Here is a 26,093-nt window from a genome sequence, read left to right as displayed (position 1 = left end):
TCCCAGCTAGTGCCCGTGCAAGTGTGCTCCGAACTGACAACCTGCCACGGATTTAATTATGAGGGTGAGGTGACGGAGCAAGATGAATAATGAAAGAACTAACCTATTCCCTCCCTCCAAACATTTACGTCAGAGGAATGCGCTAGGCAAAAAAGATAGAATACCCCATTACTGAAGTAGACAAGCAGAGAGGACGCAACACAACACAACATGCTCGATCGCGACCAATGGACTCGCAGGTCTACACCCAGCCATAAACTAATGAAGAGAATGTTCAGTAACCTCCAAGATCGAAGGAGAAGGAAGGTTCATAGCAACAAGCATCAAGAAAAAGATATAACTAAAGGCACCATGGAGGAAAGGACTCCAGTCACCCCAGCCATAAACTGTTCAGACTGGAAGGAGGTTCTGCAGCATCCGGTCCCGTACCAGCAGACTGAGAGACAGCTTCTTCCACCAGGCCATCAGACTGCTGAACACGTCATAGACACCTCAGCTTCACTACTGGAACTTCAACACTATGCACTCCACACTGTATATAAATGCCACTTGTTTTGCACATATTCAACTCTGTATATTTTTATATATTTCATTTTATTATTATTTTTTTACTATTTAATTTGTAAAATGTGTATACACACACACACACACACACACACACACACACACACACACACACACACACACACACACACACACAGAAAAATATTTAGTATACACATCCAGAAATGCATACACTATTATATATTGTACATATATTTATTAGTTTCAGATGTAGCCATTCTTGTATTTTGCTGGTTTGTGTTGTTGTGTTTGCACATCTCTGTTGCTTGTGGGGCTCGCACACAAGAATTTCACTCGCATGTGCTGTGCCAGTGTGCCTGCACATGCGATGTGACAATAAAAGTGATTTGATTTGATTTGATTTGAACACACCCCCATCACCATCAACGGCGCTGCTGTGGAGAGAGTGAGCAGCTTCCGGTTCCTTGGTGTACATCTGGCTGAGGATCTTACGTGGTCAGTACACACAAACAAAACAGTGAAGAAGGCGCAGCAGCGCCTCTTCTTTCTCAGGAGACTGAAAAGATTCGACATGAGCCCCCGCATCCTCAGGACCTTCTATCACTGTGCCATTGAGAGCATCCTCACTGGATGCATCACCACCTGGTATGGCAACAGCACCGCCTACAACTGCAAAGCTCTCCAGCGAGTAGTGCGGTGCTCTGAACGGATAATTGGAGGTGAGCTTCCCTCCCTCCAAGACATCTACAGGAAGCGGTGCCTGAGGAAAGCGGGGAGGATCATCAAGGACTCCAGTCACCCCAGCCATAAACTGTTCAGACTCTGTTGCTTGTGAAGCTCGCACACAAGAATTTCACTCACATGTGCTGTACCAATGTACCTGCACATGTGATGTGACAATAAAAGTGATTTGATTTGATTTGATTTTGATTTGATTAAAGCCACTAAAATGTGGATTATTTTCAACTGCACAAGACAGATTTTATTACCGAGTCTTTCCTGTGCTTTTTATGCTCTGATATCATCAGTTCAAGGGAGTCTAGCGCTTCAAACAGACTTCAAATACCCAGGCAAAGGCTTTTTCACTATCCAGAGAGATTCACGTAGTATTCCTTTTCACATCTCAGTGCGAGATCCTACATGAACGTGACCGGAAAACTTTGAGCAAAGTGTGCCAGCTGTATTCACAAAGAGACTGGGAGATAATTGAGATCTGAACTTTACATTGAAATTTCCTATCGGCTCTGGGTCACTGGTGATGATGTTCACTTTTGGTCTGCTTTTAATCATATTTGAAAGAAAAACATTTTTAATAATATAAAAGTACCAAGGAAACTTTTATTTGTTAAAAAAAAAAATGGATAACTTGATTGTAGCTGAACATCAAGTTGAATATAATTGAGCCTGGCCAAGCAGTTCTACTTGAAAATGACTAATTTGTTTACAAAGGCAAATACAAAGTCTTGGCCATATCCAGCTGTTCATTCTTGATTTTCTTTCTTCTTATTCAGGCTGCTCCCTTTAGGGGTCACCACAGCAGATGATCTACTTCCACCTGAGCATCTTCTTCTCCTGTGTGGTCTTTCTCTTTTCCTCCTGCCCAGCAGCTCCATCTTCAACATCTGTTTTCCAGTATATCCACTATCCCTCCTCTTTACATGTCCACACCATCTTAGCCTTGCCTCTCTTACTTTCCCTCCAATCTGCTCAACCTGAGCTGTCCCTCTGATGCATTTTTAATCCTGCCCGTCCCATCACCCCCAATAATAATCTTAACGTCTTTAAACTGCCACCTCCAGCTCCGCCTCCTGTCTTTATGATAGAGCCACCATCTTTAAATCACACATCATCGCAGGTCTCACTACCATCTTGTAAACCTTCCCTTTCAATCTTTGTGCTATCCTTCTATCACAAATTACCCCTGACACTCGTCTCCACCCACTCCACCCTGCCTCCACTTTGTTCTTCACCGCTCTTGTGAACCATTGCTTTGAGAATTTAACCCCAGGCATGTAAATTCATCGACTTTCACTATTACTTTTTCTTTCAGCTTCATCTTTCTTGACTTTCTAACTAATTAAAATTAAATAGAGAAGGAGAATAAGGAAAACTGCTGAACAGGGACATAATCAGTGGAAGAAACTGATTATAGCATTGTAAGAGATCCCAGCTGAGGATTTGTTGATAGATTGTGTTATAAGTGCCGAACTCCAAAGATGAAAACAAGAAAAAAAAAAAATTATAAGTACCAAAACTGCAGTTCCTCTAACTTCCACTTTAGGCTAACTCTATAAGTGAGTCAATCTCCACAGACTCCCTATTACAATGCCCAACTTTAAACATAAATAAACACATTTAGAGGCGCCTGGTACAAAGAACAGTTTTGGTTTCTATCGCTAATTTTTCACTCTATGATATTCTGTATTTATTTATAATCCATAAAGCCCCAACTTTTGGGAATTGAGGTTATATAAACTAACAGCCTAATATTAGAAAATGACTAGAGCTAACTATTAGCTAGCTAATAGCTAACTAATAGCTAGCTATTAGCTAGCAGTTAGCAAGCTAACTACTAGGTTGCTTGTTTACATTGCTATTTCTAGAGGTGTACATTGGACCTCTTAACCATGTCTATGTTGTTAGCATCTTTTGGAGCATTTGAATGATTTAATTCTCTGACAAATACTGTGTCTTACCTTTTGGCAAATTCTGCTAGCTCTAGTTATTTTGGATGACTGAAGTTCTTGAAATATTTTATCAATATGCTGTCACCAATCAGCAAGTATCTGGAGTATTGATTGGAGATGAATGCAGCTTCTAGACAAACCAACAACTTATATATTGAAAAGAACACATGATGTAATCCCTTTCCTAGAACAGTAGTTCAATATTTCTCATTTTAAATTTTACAATGTAAAAAAGTATCTAAAACAAATATTGCGGTATAAAATGATTATATAGCTGCCACTGTCTGTGTGGCATTATACCCTGAAAACATCAGGCTGTGACTAAAAAAGGTCATCCTCATCATTTGTTGATTAGAGAAAAGGCACAGAGCTGAACAAAGCCACAGTAACACGTAATAAAGGCTTCAACGCTCCACAACACTATTGAGGGGATGTTTTTGCACTGGGCTCTGTTCCCATTTCCTGACATAATTAGTCATTTATAGCAGTTTACAAAATTTAGCCTAATCCATTTTCAGTATTAAAAGTGTCAGTTTGACAAAACTGCAACAATGTAAATAAACACGTCCGCGTCTGTCTGCGTTTATTAAACTGCAACGCTGAGATTTAAAACTGCGATCCTCTTTTCAAATACTAACTCTAAATGAAATGCTGCTTTCCATCTCGGAGGGTGACAGGCAGAAAAAGTCTCTAATGACCTTTCTCTGACGGGAATTGCACCTTTGTACCCTGAGAAATGCTATCCAGATGTCATGCATCTGGGAGTAAGTTGTCCTGAAAAGCCCTTGCCATCTGCCGCTGCCACTTTGACCTGGGTGCCCTTGGCAACTCTGCTGCTAAAGGCAGTGATAAAAACAAAAGAAATCACAGTCTGAATACAAAAAAATGGGACAACCAAGTTCTCTCCTCATGCCAAGAGAATAAGCTTTAATTTGTCCAACTGCAGCGATTCCACAAGAAATAAATCACTCCTAGAAGGGTAATGGCTCCTGCAGGAGCCTGTGGCGAAAACAGAGCCAGAAAACATCACACTCTTATTGTCGTCTTCATCCTGGGTAATTACTGGGCAATGTCCCTCCAAGACAATTACTGAGAGAACCTTTATTTCTGCATTAACAGGAGGCCATTTAAAATATAGACAGCTATAAGTGACGTCAGCTTGTCAGCACCTCCTTAATCCCTTAAACACAGCCATGTGCATGAGTGGATGTGATGGAAATATGTTCTAGCCGCAAATGGATGAACTCACAACAATCTCTCAGATCTTGCAGTTTTTCATTTCACTGTGCTAAGACAAGAAGACATAAACTGTATAAAAAAAAAGTTCTATTCCAAAGGTCCCTGCAACACAGTGAGGAAAAACAAAATGATTCATAACGGGTTCCTTCTACTGTTGACATTTGAACTGATCACGACCTCACAGGAAGAAATGCACTGCTGAGAAACCACTTTCTTGTACATGCTGTACAGCTGTAGGTATAAGGAACATAACCGCAATCTTCTAACAATGATAAACCAATGCATTCACCCCTAACACAGTTTCAACCTGTAAATGGCAAATGGACTAGTTCCTAAATAGCACTTTTTCTACTCTGCTTGACCAATCAGAATGCTTTGTGTAACATGTGTCATTACCCATTCACACAAACACTTTTTTCTCTGTCTAAGCACTTTCCATCTAACTTATCTTATCTAACTTTTGTAATCTAGTCTCATCTAACTTTCACAATGGGAACGACTCAGAGTTCAGATTGTTGCCCAAGGATACTTTGGCAGGAGCACCCATGGATCGAACCACTAACCTTCTGATCGGTAAATGACCTTCTTTAAATCTACCTTCTAATCCACGGCCACCCTAAACCTCTGTAACAAGCAGCTAAATTCAACAATTTTACATTTATGTTTTTGTATTCGGGGGAATGGAGAATTTGTACTAACTAAAACAGATACAGCATGGATATTAGAGTGAGTGTAAAGAGTTAAAATCTTCCTTCTAGCTATGGTCAGTGCAATATCCAACAATTGGGTTTGTGGAAATGCGCGTGAAGCCCAGGCGTAATCACCAACTCGTTTGGGGTTGAAATGAACAATGGCAGCAAAGTGAGGGATGAATAAAGATTGCTTTGCAGCTTCTAAATGAACAGACTGGTGGGGATAAAGAACCGATCAGTGTCTTCATCCCATAGCATGTGGTGCAGAAGAGCTAGGAACAAACATCTAATCTTCCAACCACAGGTTCGGGGTTAACTTGTTAGCTCGGAAAACTGCAAACAGTGGGGGCTTTTGAGGGGAGACTTCCACACCACGTTCCTTGTTCTACAATTGTTAACACCAACTACATAATGCCAGGCGTCTACTGCACATCATTCACTGGTTAAACTGATGAAAATCTCCATCAACCTTTTGCTCAATTAAAGACTCTAAATGAAAGTTAGCGGTAGATGCCATTACATCATGGATTGGTGATGGATCCTTTGTCACCGTCACCATCTTTGTGTTTTAAAACAAGAGGTAACCAGTGATTAGAGGATCTTACTGTGAAACTAAGAACACTTTATACTCACTGGCTAGCAACTTAAAATTACAAGTCATTAGCTAATGAGTATAGACAATCCCCCTCTCTGACTGTAATAATGACAATATCGTACAAAACTGACTTCATGTTTTAATCAATACATCCTGAAATTAGTAACCGAGTCCAGAAATTCATCAGGAAAGTGTTTACTGAGGCCGTAATCTCACAGATGTCTACACAAGCAGTGTTTTAGACACAGAGTGGTCAACCCTGCTGGCATTCCAGACATTTTTTATAAAGTGAAGGACTTTAATGCAATTAAAAGGAAGGACTACAATTCAGCAAACGAGCTTTATTAGTTCAATGTTTTTTGAGCTGAATTCTGGACCAGGCAGACCATTATAAAATAATGAATATGACACAAAAAAACACAACCAGTTAACAAGTAACACAGATTAACACACAAAACTGAAATGGAGAACGTGGCCAGCATTATCCTGCCATCAGCGAGTAAGCATTTCACTGGAAACATGCAGCTTGCCGGCGTTGTCATGGTACTGGTACAAAGTTTCTGAACAATATGCAGTTTATTTTTTGAATATTCTATGTGATTCTTAGGTTCATAGTTATATTTATGTCATGTATAAAGTATGCTTCGGTTCTGTGTGGATTTCGAGTTTTTTTCCGCATTGTCTAGTCTTCTCGTGTGTTTAGTCAGTCTCGTTTTCATGTTTGTTTTTCTCTTGTCTCTGTGTCTGATGTTCCCTTTCTGTCTCCTCAGTCAGTCATCTCCCCACGTCTGTTTCTCCCCAGTCCCCGAGTCAAGCCTGTGTGGATTAGTCTTAATCTCCGTGTTTATTATACTTCCTGTTTTATTTTGACAGTCTCGTGTCTAGTGTATAGTGCACTCAGTTTCGTTTCCCCTGTCCCGTTAGTCTGCATTAGGTCCAGCTATGTTGCCACCTGTTGCCCATCCTCTCGTTATCCTATGTGTATTTTAGTCCTCAGTCTTACTCTGCTCGTTGTTGCATCGTCCACTCATGCTATCTTTGTGGTCCTTGTTTCCTGTTCTCTTGGTTCTAGTTTCAACCTTGTGGGAGTTTCTGGTTTTTTGTATCCTTGTTTTTTCTTTGAGCTTTCAAGCTACAGCATTAAAGCTGCCTTACTTAGTTCATTCCATTGTCTCTGAGTCCTGCATTTGGGTCCTGAAACATAGCCGTACCTAATAGATGTTTAAATTTATCTCTGGAAGTTTCAGTCACAGTGCCCTCTGCTCTCACTGTTTCATACAGAAAGGTTTTCATCTCCGGTGTGTGTCAGTTTGCACTTACATAAATGCCAGATCTACTGAGAATAAAAGGCTTTTTTAAAAATTATACAGCGAAGTTCAAATCCATTGTTCTCTACGGTGCTTGCTTATCACAGTCATTTCCTTTGACAATAACAGGAAGGCCAATGATGTAATATCTTTTCATCCTGCTGTGACCCTGCAAACCAAGTGGGAGCTCTGGAAATGAACATCTCTGTTCCTTTTCTCCCTCCCTAACAAACTCAGCAACCCGGTAGCAAAAGCCTCCACCCAAAAACGAGAGGAGTGCACCTTTTCATTAGCAATTATAGTGTTTTCACCAAAGTGGCAGGATCCGAGGACAGGAAGCCTATAATGTTACCTGGCTCCGACAGCTCCTGCGTGAAACTATCATTACTACTGTTTGTGCCATTACAGCTGCATTTTCCAGATTGTGGGTATGGATCAGGCCCCGTGTGTACACACGAAGGTCACAGCTGAGTCACTGCCCAAGCAAATGACTAAGATCAGACATGGCTGAATGCTGACAATTTATCAAGTTGCAGGACATTGCTCCTTGCCTTGCTGTTTAAAAATCTATTTATCAGCTTAGCAGAGCCTCCTTTTTTTTAAAATAAATCTATAGTCTACTATGAGACATGGGTGGGAAAAGCTTAGGTTGCATTGTTTATCTCATTGCTGGATTCAATCTGTGGCTCATTTCATTAACTCTGCGTGTACAGCACTTCTGCAGCTTCCCAGCAGATTGTGCACCTGTAAAGCTTCACTGCCCTCAGACATTAAATTTCACTGAAGAACAAATTGAACATACGGAAGGGGAAAAAATAGTATACTTTAGCAGTAGATGTTAATGTGGTTAATTACTTAAATCGCCAATAACGAGTGACATCAGTCAGATTAATCCCTGCAGAATAATTAATAAAGAGTATTTATATACTTCCCTCATGTGGTTTGGAAGGAGAGCTGACGCTGGCTTTACTTGGCACAGAGTAAAGCGTTAAGGTGTCTGCTTTCTCTATATTTGACGGTATCCATTCCCTATGCAAGGCTTGCGCAATATTACATTTCACCAGCGGATCTGCATTTGGTCTGAATGTGCGACTGGGAGGATTTTTCAAAGTGACCTCAAAAATAGACTCCTTTAAGATGAAAGTGTTGAGATGTAAAGGGCATCTTCTCAAGTGTACAGGACATTTTGTACTTCCTCAAATCTCCCAGAGGAATTACTATGATATTACGAGAGACCTTAGTGTATTTTAAATATCTGTACAGCATCTTTAGGTGGGAAACTGAACATTTTTTCAGCCTGCATGCATTATTATTGTATCTTATGATTGAGATCAGGGGACTAGTGTGTGTCTAAGTTACAAAGTCTGTAATTACTAACAGCTCTGAACGCTAACTGAGATGAAAACAAAACAGGCTAGGCAACATCACAGGACAACATTAACCCTCAACTGCGGTTTGTTTGCACACCGCTTCCAACAAGTACAAAACACAACATCTACACCCTGATGAGGGAACCAATCAGCCAGTCTTGCACCTGTCCAGTTCAGATAGCCTGAGAAGTTATCTCCCGTCTAACAAAGTAGATTTTTCGTGTCAAGGCGCTTTAGGATTTGAGCGTTATTGTCTCCGCCAGATGAAGATCAAAAAGCGAGCTTTAACGGGACAATGTTGCCAAAGGGCTTACATAATACAGATGAAATTAAACGGGACGCCTTGTAAGTGGTTTAAGGGTATTAATTTCAAGATGTTCGTGCTCGCAGAAACACCCTCGGTAGTTTGACGAAAGAACTGAGCGCTCCGGTCTGGAAAAATACACGGACGGAACCGACGGGCTTTTATTTAGAAAAGCCAGAGCTCATATTGCCTTGAAATAGCGACTCGCGCAGACGATGTGTAGGAAATCCGAGCTGGACACACACACCAAAAAACATCAGAATCTAACCAAATCCTCGCTCAAGTTTTGGGGGGAAAAAAAGGTTGAAAATAATCTCTCCGGTGACATGCACAGACTGCAAAGCTCCGAGCGCCTTACCTCGATCCAGTGTGAGCGGTTGGACCACTGTCGCCATGACTGCTGTTTACTGGAGACTGAAGAGCCTACAGGAGCTGCAGCATCACAGGGGGAGAGAGAGAGAGAGAGAGGTTGGGAGTGGCTGGGAGAGGATTAGACTATCTCCATCCATCTCCGTCACCTGGTGCTGTTATCAGCTGTTTTGCACTTTATGCGCTGCTGTTTACGCTCTTAATGAAAAATAGTGTTCACGTTTTATTTGGCTTTTAAAAAAAAAAATAGAAAATCATTTGAATTTTTCAAGATGAAAATGAATTTGATAACATATAAAAACCCAAAAATACATTAATTTTTTTAAATTCTTTACATTAGATCAAAAATATACTGTCTACAAAAAAAGTGTTGGAAGCGCTTTAAAAGTGCACTCTTTCTAATAGCCAGCAGGGGGAGACTCTTATGGTTGCACCAATACCTTGGCTTTAATTTATGATCTCAGGAAACTATTTCCCCGATTAGTTTATGGTCGCAAATGCTAGTTTTGGGCCTCACTGAATACACCATAATGTTGAATTGAATAACTACGGACTTATTTAGATTAAAAAGGTAGACTAAAGCAGGGTATGTTTTACTATGATTTACAAATCACTTACCTATGAGGATGCAACGTCTCTTAGTGTCAAATATTCCTCACATATGTCTTGATGCATGCTCAATCATCCAGGTAAGTAAATCCCAAAAGGTTGATTCTGTTCATCTGAACGAAAACGTTAGGTCCAGATGAACAGATTCAACCTTTTGGGATTCCTCACATCTGGTTTCAAAGCACCTTCATGCTTTACAACAGGGCTCTGAGAGGTCACAGTGCCTACATTTATCTTTAATACACAATCTTTGGATTAATCCTGTGCTGTATATAAAATATGGACTTGTGAAAACTTTGCCATACAGTTTTTCTAATAGCTAACAGGGGGCAAAAAGTCTGATCGTATAGCGCTGCAGTCTGACAATCATATGTTTCATTTCGTTTTGCAAGCTACATTTAATTTGAAAAGCTGATTTAATGTAACCTTATCTCAATGAATGAAATCGATAAATAAAAGACGTCCAGCTTTTCAGGAAAAAGAGTAATGTGGTAAGTTCAACAGAGAATGCGGCCGTGTTGTATTCAAAGTTTTAATGTTGAACATATTGTTTAAAACACAGGATATAGGCTGCAGCTGTGATATCAGAGTTCCCTTTTCTTGATGGGTTTTCAGCAGCGTTTGGGAACTTAATTGCAATGTTCTACTCTTACGTAGGCACAAAAGGTTTTGTGAAAAGCACTGGTCCTGCTTCCAGACAGTCCTGTTCACCACAAAAGTGTTGCACAGAGTTACAGTCAGGACTCTGTGCACAACTCTGTCTTCTTGCATACCAAACAGGGTGAGCCATTTCTTAAAGAACCTGCCTTTGTGAATACAGACAATGTAAAACTGCCAGAGCACACCTCTTCTTTGAATTGATTTAAGTCCACATATTACTGAACATGTTTATTTTTTACAGTTTATCATAGCCATCTTCTTCCACTTATCCTATTCAGGGTTGCAGGGAGGCTGGAGCCTCTCATGGCCTTCACAGAGTGAGAGACCCTTTATTTCCCTGTAGGAAAAACAATTCTCTGCATTTATCCCATCCTTAGTGTTTGAGGCAGTGGGCTCGTGGGATCAACTCCACGCTTCAAGTCTGTGCCTTGGTCAAGGGCACAATTACAAGAAAATTAACCCAGCATGTTTTGATTGTTGGACAAACTGGAGCAGTTGGAGGCCACGGAGGTGTGAGGAGAATAACCAAACACCACATACAAGGGCGTTACCTTTGCCATGATTCAACCCTAGAATCGGAACTAACAGCTAGTCACCGTTACTACAAGATGATTTTCTATTCAGCGCTGTCTACTTGACTCAACTCACCTTAAGTGCCTTTGATAAAAGCAGGCATCTCAAAGTGCTTTTGATGGCAAGTCCATAAATGAAATTACACGCAAATGTCAGGCACAAAACTGATTTTAAAAACATACATTACAACCTTAACAACTAAGCATAAAGATATAACACTTCAGTACTTCAAGTCAAAAGCCAAATTAAGATTAAGATAGATCTTTATATTCCTGAATATTGAGAGAGCTCTGCATTCTGACATCAGGAGTGTTACTCAGTTTAGGCTCATAAAAACAAGAGGTAGCCTGACTAGTGCTCTCATGGGACACATAAGATACCTTTTAAAAGAAGAGGGATGGCGGACCTTAGTCATTAAGCTAATAATATGTTGAAAAACAGTCAAAATTGGTATTCCATCTGTCACAGTAATGTATTTGAAAAGTTTCACCATATTGCAGTCAACCAGCTCGACCTGGATTGCATGCTGAATCTCACAATGATGCTCACATGTGTGTTTTGTGCACACATGAACACTTACACAGCTATAATCCTTGCACTTCAGAGATCAGGTGATTGCAACCAAGCTTGCCGTGAAGGCTCATTGTGAACCACTGAGGCATACCGCCTGTTATCTTCTCTCCTGGCTACATGCACTGCATACAGCCAGATAAGGACCGAATGACGGTAGTGAACCTAAATTGGAGGGCTTAAGAATTAATCCTCATGTTTATGTGCTACCACAGAATGGTGCCAAACCGCTGGCTCTCTTCATTTACTGTAGATCTGTTGCCTAATGGTGCCTGCTGCTTTGGCGTGTCTCATATATGGGCAGACATTACAGCTGACAGAAGCCATGCTCAACAGAAATAAGAAGAGATTCCCAGGTTGGAGAGATGCTAAGGCAGCATGACGTGTCACATGGCTCACAAACCATGACTTTGCCATGACAAATGCAAGTTGTAAACATGAATACACACCTGAGGCAATGACTAGCACTTACACTAATATGTGCACAGCTGTTCAGAGCAAAACCTAGGCTCATAAATACAGACATTTTACTTAAATCCCATTTATCTTGTCATGCATTGCACTAAATATTTTAGCCCACACCCAGCTGGGAGGCAAATACCACACCTCTTTACCTCACTTCACTTCAAATTGGCTGCTATATCTAAAACATTAAATAAATTTAACGTACCCCTGTTGTATATCATTTAAATTCCATCCTCAGCACTTTAAATATTTAACAGCTTCCTCTGCATTTGAATTAAACAGTTTCTAAACTTGCACGCTTCTTACAAACACATAGTCCTTAAGAAAAAAAGCAAATTCAATCCACCAACAGCCCCACACAGCTGTGTGCAGATGCAAAATAGTGGTGAGTGGTAGGCTGCAAGGACGGTTTGAGAGGGCGAGGGCTTAGAGAGCACACAGAAAGAGGGCACGGCGAGATTACAGGCTTCCATCTATATGGGCTGGAATACAGGTCTGCTTTTTTTTTACGAGGTTGGGATTATGCTGCACTGGTCTTTAAGCCGCAAAGCTGCAAGTGAATTGATTTCTGAAATGCCTCCACTTCCACAGAAGGAGATGCAAGAGGCCATGTGGACAGGGCAAATACAGACGGCTGGACTGTTTGCCTAGCAGATCAAAGCTCAGAGCATTAGCCAGTGTGCAAGTTCTATTTGTATCTTCAATTCCCATCAGTACCCATTCAAATTGAATTCAACAGGTAAGGTCATATGGGCATTTGGGGAAAAATTGGAACCTTATTCCTTTTCCTGCCACACATTCGTAAAAAAGATCAATATCACTCACATGGCTTTGATAAAAGGCTAATAAAATCCATAAAGGTTAGATTTTGTTTGGTTGACACAGAGAGTAAAGCTTTTATAAAACAGTAGCTCGAATATATCCGACTGTGGTTTTACGGTGAGGGAAATAAGTATTTCACTAAATGATAACATGGGTTTCATTTCCAGGTAACAACTGCTTATTAAAACAGGCCATTATTAAATTTGTCAACCATCGACTCCAATCCTTGTGCCGCACTGACTGTGATCCATCCGGCATGCCACAGTGGGAAAAAAAAGAGATGAAAATTTCCTGTTGAGCGATAACGTCTCGAAAATAAAGTATTTATTGGATATTTTGTGTTAGGATGACAGGCTGCTTTTCCACAGCAGCTGGGTTGCTTATATTGCTCCATCAGACGGTGCCAGGCAGATAATGAAAAAAACATCATCTTGAAAAACGTGTGACAGATAATTCTTTAAAATTGTATTTATTCTTTAACGAGACAAGTTGATGCAACTAATTTCCTGTGTATGAACAACCAAGTGAAGGATGGAGATGCGCATGCACTTCTCCAGGCTGTTGTGTAAACTATGAATCTCACAGTTAAAGTTTTGTTTTAAGGCAAGTCAAGATGCACTTTTGTGAGTGGGTCTCAAACTTTGGCCAAACTTTGGATGTGTGGATAACCGAGGGGGAGGAAGTAGAGTACCAAACTGATCCTTGTTTTGAAATAACCGAGAGTTTGTTAATCTGCTGTTCTTCCGTTCATATGACAGAAAATCATCTTTCTTCTTTATTGTTAATATCTGCTAAGAAAAAAAGACAGTTGTGGGACATTTACACTCAATGGTCACTTTATTAGGTACATCTATTCAACAGCTCATTAACACAAATATCTAATAAGCCAATCATATGGCAGCAACTTATTGCATTTAGGCATGCAGACAAGGTTAAGACAAGGTTCAAACTAAGCATGAACAAGAAAGGTGATTTAAAGTGACTTTAAATGTGGCACGCTAGCTTGTACCAGACATTGGTCGGAGTACTTCAGAAACTGCTGATCTACTGGGATTCTCCCCTTACATCCCCTTCCTTGATTTCTGCTGCATCATTCAGATGGTAGGATCAGAATTTGGTGCAAACAACAAGAAAGCGTGGATCCATCCTGCAATAGCTCAGCTTCTTGGTTGCGTCTGATGGTGTGGAGGATATTTTCTGAGCACTCTTTGGGCTGCTTAGTACCACCTGAGCTTCATTTTAACATAACAGCCTACCTGAGTTTTGTTGCTGACCATCTCCATCCCTTGATGATCATAGTGTAAACAATTTCTGATGGCATGCTATCTGGACTGAAATCTTTGATGAATGTTTATTCATATTGAATCTATGCCATGAAGACAAGAGTTCTGAAGGCAGAAAGAATCCAGATACTCATGAAGTGTACTAATAAAGTGGCAGGTGAATGTAATTGGCCTTCTGAAGTCAGGCAGGCCAGCACACAGAGAACCCCACCTTCAAATACTATATTGAACAAAGCCTGTCACACTGATTGTGACCCACTTCGGCAGCACCACTATGGGATTTAAACCTCTAATACAGAGTGTGAAACATATGGCCTGTCAGCTATAATCTGCACATTAAAAAGCCCACTGCAGTGGACAGCTCTGCAGAGACAGAAAGATGAAAACAGAAGAGAAAGAAGGGACATTTCAGTTTAATTTACACCAGTCAGCACTGTGCTGCGAGTTGTTTAGAATGGACAATGCAATCAGATTGGTTGTGCAAACTAACTCATTCGAGCCAGAAGTCTGAATGATCAGCAGTGTTAGTGTCTTCTTACTGGCAAAGACATTTGCCATGACCTGCTTTATCACACTGAAGTAAGGTGGTTAAGCCACAGAGCTGGAACTGTGCTGACACTATTATTTGATTTATGACAGCAGACTGAATGGATGCGGGAAAACTGAGACATATTTATTCTTAAGACATCTGAGGATGTTCAGGATGTCTTTCTGGACGGCTCATTTAATGTTTTTTTCCCCCAGAATGCACATTTTTTACATTGAAACTAAAGTGGAAATAACTGTTTTGTGAATTGTTTTGTCTTTTTTTTGTCCATTTTTTTTTTCAAGATAAAGTGCTCGGTGCACTTGAGAGTTCAAACTGAGCTGTAGGTGGCTCATGGACAGAAACAAATTTGGCACCCAAGCTCTAACAGACAACTGACGCCCCCTTCAGGGAAACAGCACCAATTTACTTTGTCAAGTAGTAATGGCTGATTGTGTGACGGCATCATAATTCCATCCTGATGCTTTCTGCAAACTGAAAACATGAATACATCCCAATGTATATTGAGCTTTGTCAAAGCCTTGAAATATACCTCAGTCCAACTTCATCTCATCTCCTATTTTATCATGAATGCACTAAGAGCATAATTAACAAGGGGTAATGGCTTTCACCTTTATTTATTTCCTGTAATGATTGGGTGCCTCTAGTATTTTGTATATGAAGCAATTGCTGAAAGTAAATTCACTCAGCTCTAATAAACCGTTATGAAGTATCACTCACTTAAAACCATGAATGATATTGACTGAAATCATTCGTTAGTCTTTCTGACAACTGCATCTAAAACCCATTCAGAATGTAAAACAGCGATCATTATCTTCAAACGAATTTGATTTTCAAACTGACACTGCGGGCTAGAGTGATGAATCATTTCTCCATCGGTTTCTGAAGGGCAGTCGGCTGATTTCTGCTTTAAAACATTCACACTCATCACATCAAATCAAGACGGAGGGCTTATATAAAGTTATGAAAAGTTTAGGGCCTGATTAGCCTGTGAAAGTGGTTAATAGATAGCGGTCTATGCACGTAAGGTGCCAGAGAGAATGATACATATTCAGCCAACACCAGCTACTCTAATATATATATATATATATATATATATATGGCAGTTCCTTGCTGTCATTTAGTGAGACCTTTTGGCCAAACAAATTATAGCATGAGAGGAGAAAGCATGGTTGAAATATGATGAGATTTGAATCAATACTTAGTTTAAAACTGAAAAAGAAAGAAAATGATAGTTCTGTTATGCTCAAATACCTGCAGGATAAGACGTGCAGGTGATGGGTGTAAGAAGGCATCAATCAGTTGCTGATTACTGATATCTTTTGCTAGCTGGGATAAAGATTTAACTTTTTATTCCCCCCCACTTTTACTGAAATGGTGACAAGTGTCATATAGCCAGTAGCTGCAATCCAACTCAAGTTGGCCACCTCTGGTGGAAAGTAGTGTTGTGCCACAGTTCAAATTTTAGTATCCATCTGATACCATGGGGCTTTTTGAGATGTAAACAGCAATGTAAATGTTCCTGTCTCTAAAGGATCTCTCTGTGTTTAAATGTGCTGTAGGAGGCTATAAATAAAACAGAAGTCACAGTCAACACAAGAAGGTCCAGATACTTTTCATAGCGCACGTTTGAGGTATATTTTTTCATTACCAAAAATAATCTATGTAAGACATCAGTAAACTACACACTAAACACACAGGATTTAAAGAAAGTATCGATCTAATAATGCTGATATCGTTCTGATACCAATAACGAAACTATCATTGCACCACCTATACTGGACAGCGCAACTGCTCAGCATATATAAACATAAACAGGTGATCTGAAATATGAGATGGATGAGTTATTTAGCGAGGGGCACACTTCTTCAAGGGGTCAGCTGTATTATGGGTATTTACCAGTGATAGGGAAAGAAGTGCATGAGGCGGCACAATCTGAGAGGACAAAGAGCTGCTGCCGCTGCTCATGTGCTGTGATTGTATTGGAAAATCGGCTTAATGAAAGATGCAAATATTCTTAAGGCTTTTAAATGACTCTACACGAGTAATTATTCCCATTAATACCCACAAGCAAACAAATGAATGCACGCCATGATCAGTTTTAGCAGATGTGGGGCTATTTGCATTTTTCCACTCAAGGGGGAGTATTGATATTACCTCGAGGACAATTAAAATTTAATGATGCTGGAAGTAAACAAAAATAAATAAATAAGTAAATCCGGTGGACAGGAGGTACAGTTGCTATCAACAATGTTCCTCTCTTCTTTGCACTGCACGGCAGAATTCTTGCTTAAAGTTACAAAAATGTCTTGGGATTATTTTCCACCCAAAATAGTTGGTTTAAGAAAGCTGCGGTGGAGCTTATGTGTTGTGTAATCACGCTGACTGTGTTTTAAAATCCTCCTGCAGCATCAACTACATCCAGTTCATAGTTCACAGCCTTCCCTGAGGCACTTGTTAAGAATTTCTGCAGAAGTCCTCTGCCTTTAAGTGGGCCCGCATGACGTCGCTCAGCATTGAACTGTAGAAGCGGGCTCCAAAGCTGCACACAAAAACAAGAGGGACGCGGGAAAACAGCGTGGAAGTTCAAAAAACGCCCCCAGCAACAATGCTTCTCAGGGTAAAACACTCAGCCCAGCGTCTGAATAACTGCGCTCCTGTCCTGCGGAAGAAGACACTCGGGAGGTTTGCTTGGACTCTCTGTGCAGCAGCAAAGCGAAATGCAGGTGAAACATCTGGGAGTTTTAAGTCGCACTTCCCCACGCAGTGCTGCAGAAAGCATGCGTCTGATGCTGCGTACAGCCGAGTCTTCGCGGCGGCCAGGGACAACCCTGAAAAGTTTTGGGCTGACGTGGGGCGCGACATAAACTGGTTTGAGCCGTGGAGTAAAACTCTGCACGTTGAGGATCCGGTGTTCCCAAACTGGTAGGTTTCAGTGTGAACTACACGTGAACTGCAGAACAGCTGGTGTTTAATGTTGTGTGGGCGAGTTGGAATGAAACGTGGTAAACAACCTGTGCGTGACCGCCACCTCTCTCATGAGTGAAATCAACGCGTTCTCTCATGTATGATAATATCCCATAGAGAGGACACACGCCCTCAATAATCTCATTACCCCGAAGGTGTTATTTGCTTAGTAATGAATAACTTTTGGACAACTCACATAGAAACCACGATATTGTGGTTTATTTTCTCTTCACCCTTCATCATAGCTTCCTCATTTTACTCTTTTTATGCGCGTGACTGTACGATTAACAACTGGATAACCTGGAGGGTTGTCCTGTTGTGAGTGGTTGGTTTAGGAAGGGGAAACGTCAGCTCTGTTATGATTGGTTATTAAGTTGTTAGCGATCCCTGGAGGAACGCCTATTTCTTCTGTGATTGGTAGTTTTGCTGAGAACCAATGGGTGACGCTCAGGAACTGTGTGGACTTCAAACGGCTCTGCTGTTGATGGAAAGTCTATGGAATCGCGTTGACCCCAGAAAACAAACCACATTTTTGCTTATTGCACTATCCTGGGTGCTGTTAACAGACAGCTGCAAAGTTCACTACCCAGATGATTATTTGACTCAGGTATTTAGAGCAGGGAAGCTCCCAGGAGAACCCCTATATGGTAACACTTTTTGAAAGCATTAATTGGTGGGATGTATATCTGTCTGGTATTAAATTATGACCACCTGCCTCCTTTTTTTTTTTTTTTTTTTTTATGGAGCCCCCTTTCGAAACAGAAATGTGGAGGCATGGACTCTCAGTAGGCTTGCATTCTTTTCATAGTGCATTCTGCTGCCAGCTGTTCACCAGGTAAAGAATGCACAGCACCCAGCCATCCATATGATGTAACAGAAATTGTGACTCATCAGAGTCTGTTGTCCAGCTGTCCAGTTCTGATGCTCATGTCCCCCTTCTTCTTGATTTCGGCAGTGGTTGGGGGGTAAGCATGGGGACACTGACTGGTTTTATGCAGCCATATATAAAAAAAAAAAAAACGGCAATCCACTGTGTATTCTGATACTTTTCTATGGTGACAGAATACAACATAGAAGGGAACTAGCATTACAATTTTTTTGGCAATTTGATTCTACAGCGTTCTTCTCCCATGTGCATCATTGAGCCTTGCCCACTCATGATGCTGTCACTGGGTCACCACTGTGTCTTCCTTGGACCTTTTTTGAGAGTTACTGAAATGCAATTCTTTCCTTTTTACAGAGGGAAAGAATATGATTGAACATTTAAGGCGGTTCCCTGTGAGAGTGAGAACAGTTAACTTAATGGGCATGTCAGTGAGGAAGGATGGTCCCCAAGATGAGGCTTGAGGAATAATTAGGAAATCAAGGGTCAGTCAAGAGTCAGAAGTATGATATATGTTTGGGTAAACAATACTGTGTGTACGTAGGTGATGATGATTGTATATGTGTGCATGTTGGGGGCATGGAGAGGATATTGTAATGGAGTACCAGACTGCACTAGTACTCCAAAAGTTGAGTACTATCCTCCCCCCGAAGCTCCAAAAAGTAGGATAAATATATATATATATTTTTTTTATCAAAGAAATAAAACACAAGTTGTTTCATCAGGTTGCTGCCACCTTAAAGGGTTAGTAGAAAAAAAAATTGTCTCAGAGCACCACTAGTTTTGGCCAAGCAGCCAACTAGCAACAATTAGATATGACAAAGTGTCAAATTCCCAGATTTTAAAAGCAACATTTTTTCTGTTAAATATTTAAAAGTAATATTTTCAGAACAGATGTTATGGTTTGGCCTGACATGTTCAGGCATTTATTAAACAAACAAAAAATTGGAAACCATTAAAACTATCAAAGGATGTGAGGTGATTAATGTGGTTAGTTTCCTACGATGTGCAAAAGATAAATAAATAAATTAAAAAAGGGTAATTATACCTGCATCCACAGTTAAAGATGTGAAAGTAAATTATAGGATGCTTACAGGAAAAAGAAAAAACAAAATGTAGCTGTAAAACAAAACAGCATGTGGCACAGCAGCCTGCACTGAGAATAGTATAAACTGAAATTCCTTTCTTTTTTCTTTTGTTTTGTGGGTGGAGTTGTCAGCTATACCATGTATCCTAGGAAAAGAGAGCTGTCTGAATGTGCTGCAGTGAAAATGAAGGACACGGCCACCGTGTCTGTATGTCTATGTGGCTTCCAAAACAGCAGATCCCAGACACCATCTGCTCAACCTGCCTGCTGCTCTTTATCCATATGCGCAGTGCCAGAATGAGCTCAAACGATTGCCTTATCAAGAACATTGGTTCACTGTGTGCAACTGTCAAAAGCAGCTGCATATGTTTGGCTCAGGCTGGTTTTTATTTTTAAAAAAATGAGCTCTAAACCAGGCAAAAACCCACGTTATATGCTGGTAAAGATGCTGGCACATGACTGGTCACCTGAAATATGTTTGCTAACTATAGTATTGACATGCGTCTCTGTTCATGTGTCCGTTACTTGTTGTTTGAAGGTGTATGTCTCTGTCAGGTTTGTCGGCGGAAAGCTAAACATGTGCTACAATGCCGTCGATCGACACGTAGAAGGCGGCCGTGCACAGCAGCCTGCGATCATATACGACAGCCCGGTGACCGGAACTAAACAGATCATCACTTTCAGGGAACTTCAGGACCAGGTAAATAGTTTTAATAAAAACCGAGCTTGCAGAATTGAACAGCACATGGACATAGATGGCAGTATGATATGACATTGTTTTGCAGCATGAAACAAATTATGGGATTATGAGCATGTTAAAGTAGAAACTGTAATGCTCTCTGGACATTAAATATCAAAGAGTTGGCCAAGAGTTTTGTAGCATGACGGCTGGTTTGAACCATAATTAGCATATAGATAGCAAACAAAAGAGAAGAAAGAAGGGAAAATGACTGAGTCGATTGATATTTGGACCAATTATTCTGTTAAAACAACTCAATCTTTTTTTTCTTTCTTTTTTTTAAATGAAAAAAACTATTTGGGGGTCTTTTTGAGGGTCTTTTTGGCCCAAGGGCTTAATGACATTTAATGAAATTTAAGAGATACTGACTTTCTTTCTAGATTGTTTCCAACTGAAGCTAATTAGTAATTGGACCATGGATAAATTAAGCATTTCTTTCTACATTAATTATCCAACAACATATGCAGCATGCATAAGACTATTCCACCCTTGTTATCAGCTCTGCTTTGTGCTAGCATATTGGTTACGGTTGTTGTGAGCAGACATTTAAAAATAATTCATGCAGGAATTTAAGAAAAAAAGGATTGGAAACTTCGAAAAAAATCTGTGCTTTGTCTCCATGTGTCTCTGCAATCCAGGTGTCCAGGTTAGCAGGAGTCTTGGTGAAGAATGGGGTACAGAAAGGAGACCTTGTTGTCATCTACATGCCCATGGTGCCACAGGCCATGTTCACCATGTTGGCCTGTGCACGGATCGGTGCCCCACACAGCCTCATTTTTGGCGGCTTCGCCTCTAAAGAGCTGTCTGTCCGCATCAATCACGCTAAGGTTAGGCGCTGCTTTTTCACCTTCTGCTTAAAATTGATCTTTTTTCTGAACCTCAGCAACAGGGCTGCATGAACTGTATTATATACGTACTCATTAAAAACCAGGGACGGGCTGAAGTTGGGCTAAGTCTTTGTTCATTTTCTGTATTTACATGAAGTAAGCAGATGCGGATCACTGCAAATACCAGTAATTGGACAATTCTGACTTTTATGTGCCATTAGCTAAAATACTTAAAGACATCTTAAATACTAGAGCCAGAAGAAAGGTGTCTTTTTTCATTTACAGTGCAAAGATCTCGCCTTTCCTTTCAGAACCACTGGTAATGATTTCCCTGGCATCTCCAGTGAGATTTTATAATAATAATAATAATATGAGAATAGAAAAATTAATGTGGAAGAGACGTCGTTATACTACAAATGTGAAAGTACTGCAGTGAGCATTGCTTTCTTTCTTTGCTTTCTTCCTTAGGGGACAATTAAGAGTAAACTATGACATTTTAACACAGAAATAAATGCTTATGCAGTTTAGCATAAAGCATGTAAATGGTAAAAAAATGGCCTGTATTTATATAGCGCTTTACTAGTCCCTAAGGACCCCAAAGCGCTTTACACATCCAGTCATCCACACATTCACACACTGGTGATGGCAGCTACATTGTAGCCACAGCCACCCTGGGGTGCACTGACAGAGGCGAGGCTGCCGGACACTGGCGCCACCGGGCCCTCTGACCACCACCAGTAGGCAACGGGTGAAGTGTCTTGCCCAAGGACACAACGACCGAGACTCTCCGAGCCGGGGCTCAAACCGGCAACCTTCCGATTACAAGGCGAACTCCCAACTCTTAAACCACGATCGCCCCGTGTATTCTGTTGCTTTGCAGAACAAATTTGTTGTGAAATATTAATTTTGCATAACCTACCGAAATGAAACATAGAGAAGCTTTCAAGAGAATATAACCAATACTGGAACCAAAATGTGTTTGCCAAATAGGAGAAGTGTCCTTTACCGTTTTGGTCATGTACATTCCAAATCCAAGAATTGGTAGGAACACTGAGATCATGTGCAGAACCCTGAGTTTGTGAACTACATTTGACAGGACACCAGAGCAGACTTAACCTCCTAAGACCCGAACTCTTCCACGGCATGCATTTTTAATTTCTCTTTGATATTTGGGCATATTGGGGCCCGATGAACGTAAATACAAAGAATTACCAGATTTTTCTTTTTCTTTTTTTTTTCTTTTTTAAACCTTATTTTCGTTTTTATGAAAAATAAGAGCCACAAATGAGGGTATTCGTTAAAAATTTTGATAGAACAGTAGCAGTATAATGTCCTCGTAAGTGCATATCAGGCCCTTGTAGAGCAAAATTGAGTATTTTGGTCTAAATAACCCAAAATGTGATGTCCACATATGTGGACGCCAGGTACTAGGAGGTTAAACCTGTAATGGCTCGTTTGGTAGAAAGGCAGAAAAATGACTGATTCATACCTGAGTGAGCTATAAGCTTGTTACACTTGAACCCAAATTCCCAAATGATCTGTTTTTCAGCCCAAGCTGTTGGTTACAGCCTCATTTGGCATCGAGCCAGGCAGAAGAGTGGAGTACATCCCTCTGGTGAAGAAGGCCCTGGAGATGAGCTCTCACAGGCCCACGAAAGTCCTCATCTACAACAGGCCGAGCATGGTAAAAACCATAGCAAAAATGTTATTTTCCTTTTCCACAGTAAGCAGCAGCACACTTAATGACTCATTGAAATCATCGAAGGTGTCGGTCGGAGGCAGGGATTTTTGTGGAGCCTGCACTTCTCGGCTGTTGCCAGGTTCGAACTCAAAGGTATTTCCGTGCTGCCTTCAGCCTGGAGCCATTTTCAGCTGCTGCTCGGTGACGGCGAGCAGATGTTTGGTTCTGCTTCACTTAAACACTGCTGAATGTTATGTTTGGTGAACTTAACATTTCCTCTAACGGAGATTGCGGAGTATTGTCGTTTCTTTACTCGAACTGAATTGCTACCATCCGTGCCTCTGTTTGAGCTACTGCTCTCTAGCCCTGTGGTGAAATAAAATGAACATTGCACAGTTTATTTTATCTTGTTGCGCCTGTCTGGTCTTATCTGTCAGGAAAGGATCCGGTGAATTAAGAGCGCTGTTTGGATTTTTGGGAGATTATATACATGTCGGACACAGGGAATGTGTATACAAGAAATTCACGGGCAGCTCAGTGCCATAAAAATCTGTGAACCACTACTTTAGATGGTTGCAGCTGCTTTGCAAATTATTGCATTCGGTAAGCTGGAGGTAGCTGTTCGGTAAGCGTTGTTAAATCAGCCAAGATGGTGCTCTGTCTGTGCTTTCAGTGAAGTGAGTAAAAAGTAATGCGCTTAGGAGAGCTAAAATGTCTGTGGGAGATGTGCCTTTGCCTCAAGAGTCTGAGTGATATTGATGATGTCTTCATCTTGACACTCTTTTATGGAAGCCAAGGGAGGGGAGGGGAAAAAAAAGATTTGAGGATTTCTTTATCCCTCCAAAAGTGATTAAATGTTAATGGCAGTATCAAAGAGACGTCTGTGTTTGAAATGAGAAGAAATGTCAGCGGCAGCAGATGTAAGGGGCAATAATCTATGACCTGAAATGATTGCTGCTTGCCAGATTGCGATGACAGATGGGAGTTGGAACATAATATAAATAAAGGAATATATATTTACTCAGCATGTGAGACTGACTCACTTCATAGGCAAGCAAGTAAAGCAAGATGGTCAAAACCATCGGAGTCAGTTGAATTGATCCTCATAGTTCACACTCCGAGAGCTCATCTATGTGACACTTTGTGACAAATAAATAACTGGGAGATATGATCGGCTGCTTCGCGAGTGACTGTCTCATCCTGCGGCGATCGTAAAACGAGTCATTAGCAGCGGCTGAACTTCCACAGTGAGCAGGAGGAGGCTGTCGCCGAGCAAATGAATCGCGTTATCTTCGCAGATGTGAAAGAATCAAAATAAATGGCAAAATATGTTTGGCTGCATGCAGCATGCAGTTAGATCCATAAATACTTGGATGACGGCACAGTTTTTGTGTTTTCGCCTCTTTAGAATGCTACTGTGGATTTTAAGTCGAACAGTCGTGACATGATTTGAATTCAAGAGTTGGATTAAACGTTGAGGGATTACAGCCATTTTTAACACAGTTCCCCTTTTTCAGAGTGCATTCAGATCCATGCGATTTATACCTGGGTGTGCTGCCAGGTACGTTAGATCTGGTGAAGACTGTATGTCATCTCTATTTTTCTTTATACTTCAGGAAAGGGTATCGATGAGTCGCGAGTTGAGCCTGGACTGGGATGAAGAGATGGCCACTGCTAGGCCACATGACTGTGCCTCTTTGCCCTCCAACCATCCGTTGTATGTACTCTATACATCTGGGACCACTGGGACGCCAAAGGTACTGGCAGCTATAACCATACACTCACATGCAGATGAGTTACAGGGTTTACTTTTAGCTGTGTTTGACTAGACGCTGCTCATTCTGTATGCAGCAGCTGTGTGACTCATCTGATCTTTGAGCCTGCAAAACAGTCCAGGCACAATCTAAACACCCCCAACATGACATAAATAAGACAGAAGTTTTCCAGAGTGTGAGCTGAACCTCTTGCAGGACGAATTACCTGCAGGCAATTTCAAATGGAGGGGAAAAAAAACCCTGGCTCTTTTCAAATAGCATCATTTTGTCTTTGACCAACAGATGATATAAAATATCCTCCTGCTGGCTAGTTCCTGGGCTTAATAGTGCGGTTTTTGCCAGTTTTTTTTTTTTTCTTTTCCTGTGCAATTTCCCATGAATTTCTCAGTTATTGCTGTAGGGAGACCATAACTTTGAGAAGGCACACTCAATAGCTGAGGATGTTAGGACACACTATTTTGCTCAGGAATGTTTAGACAGCGCTATTAACTAATAAAAGGTGGGTGCCGGTTTGAGACGCAGTCATCTGGAAACAAGATGCCGTCCCCTTTGGAAAGGCAGCGCCGAGTGGCTGGTTTAAAATTGATATTAAACCCGTGCTTCTTTGCTTAGTGCAGTACCTGCCACCGGTCTTAATGTTTTTCTTATCTCCCCCCTCCCAGGGTGTTGTGCGAGACACTGCAGGCTATGCTGTGATGCTGAAATGGACCATGTCAAATATTTATGGACTCAGTCCCGGAGAAGTAAGACAATAAAGCATCCGCTTCTGAGGTGGTGCCATGCTTAAGAACAAAGAGCATACAGAGACAGACTGCTCTCTGCTTGAAAGGACCTCTACCATTTAAACATACAATACACAATAATCCTACACTCAACTTGCGGTATTTCATTTTCACTATACAACTGGCTGTTCTGTTTACATTTATTATGCCTTTAAGTAAAATGAGTTTTTACTTAATTTTTCATGCATTTTTGTTGTGACAACTCGGTACATTGATCCCTTTTTGGCAGGTTTGGTGGGCAGCTTCAGACCTAGGCTGGGTGGTTGGCCATTCTTATATCTGCTATGGTCCTTTGCTACACGGTAACGGCACTGTTCTCTATGAGGTACGTACCTCCGAGTTTAATATCTCAAACTAACTACTGCGGTGTTAGATTACAACAGGAAGCGCCAGAATATGTGCAATAAAACCTTAAGTGAACAATGTTCAGAGCTAAATAAGTTACACCTTTGTTGGCTCGACAAACTGAAGCCAGCCACTGTTGGTTAAAGACTCCAGTTTATGTGGAGTGAAACTGAAGAAGTTCAAGATGTGGTGAAGTAGCTGCTGCAGAGAAGCTGCAGCTCTGACTGTGCCAGACTTTTGCTCCTTTTATTGTTTGGTTATTGGTACCAGTCAGTTGAACACCAGCACATAGTCTACACCTTCCAACCCGGGTATTAAAGAGTTTTTAGTTTGCAGGATGCATTTGTTGGACTTGAGTCTTTAAATTTCCTGTGTTGAAGTTGTGGGAGA

At 40.9% G+C, this 26,093-nt stretch overlaps 2 protein-coding genes across 3 annotated transcripts in view; one reads left to right on the top strand and one right to left on the bottom strand.

The window, feature by feature from the left end:
• The window catches only part of lin7a (lin-7 homolog A (C. elegans)), a 48,396-nt gene extending 39,215 nt beyond the window's left edge, over positions 1-9,181 (bottom strand). For both annotated transcript variants that reach the window (XM_005923517.3, XM_005923516.3), the window contains exon 1: positions 9,078-9,181. In XM_005923517.3, coding sequence (XP_005923579.1) covers positions 9,078-9,114 — 37 coding nt within the window. In that variant the 5' untranslated portion in view covers positions 9,115-9,181. The remainder of the gene's footprint in view (positions 1-9,077) is intronic.
• Positions 9,182-17,038: 7,857 nt separating this feature from the next.
• The window catches only part of acss3 (acyl-CoA synthetase short chain family member 3), a 51,843-nt gene continuing 42,788 nt past the window's right edge, over positions 17,039-26,093 (top strand). The window contains exons 1-7 of the mRNA XM_005923522.3: positions 17,039-17,542; positions 20,110-20,254; positions 20,932-21,120; positions 22,670-22,804; positions 24,418-24,558; positions 25,239-25,319; positions 25,588-25,683. Coding sequence (XP_005923584.1) covers positions 17,226-17,542; positions 20,110-20,254; positions 20,932-21,120; positions 22,670-22,804; positions 24,418-24,558; positions 25,239-25,319; positions 25,588-25,683 — 1,104 coding nt within the window. The 5' untranslated portion in view covers positions 17,039-17,225. The remainder of the gene's footprint in view (positions 17,543-20,109; positions 20,255-20,931; positions 21,121-22,669; positions 22,805-24,417; positions 24,559-25,238; positions 25,320-25,587; positions 25,684-26,093) is intronic.

This window comes from Haplochromis burtoni, unplaced genomic scaffold, assembly GCF_018398535.1.
Source record: "Haplochromis burtoni strain Fernald_Lab_line unplaced genomic scaffold, NCSU_Asbu1 Contig_49, whole genome shotgun sequence".
NCBI lineage: Eukaryota > Metazoa > Chordata > Actinopteri > Cichliformes > Cichlidae > Haplochromis > Haplochromis burtoni.
Note: the sequence above shows the minus strand (reverse complement) of the source record. Positions and strands in the feature narration are given on the sequence as shown.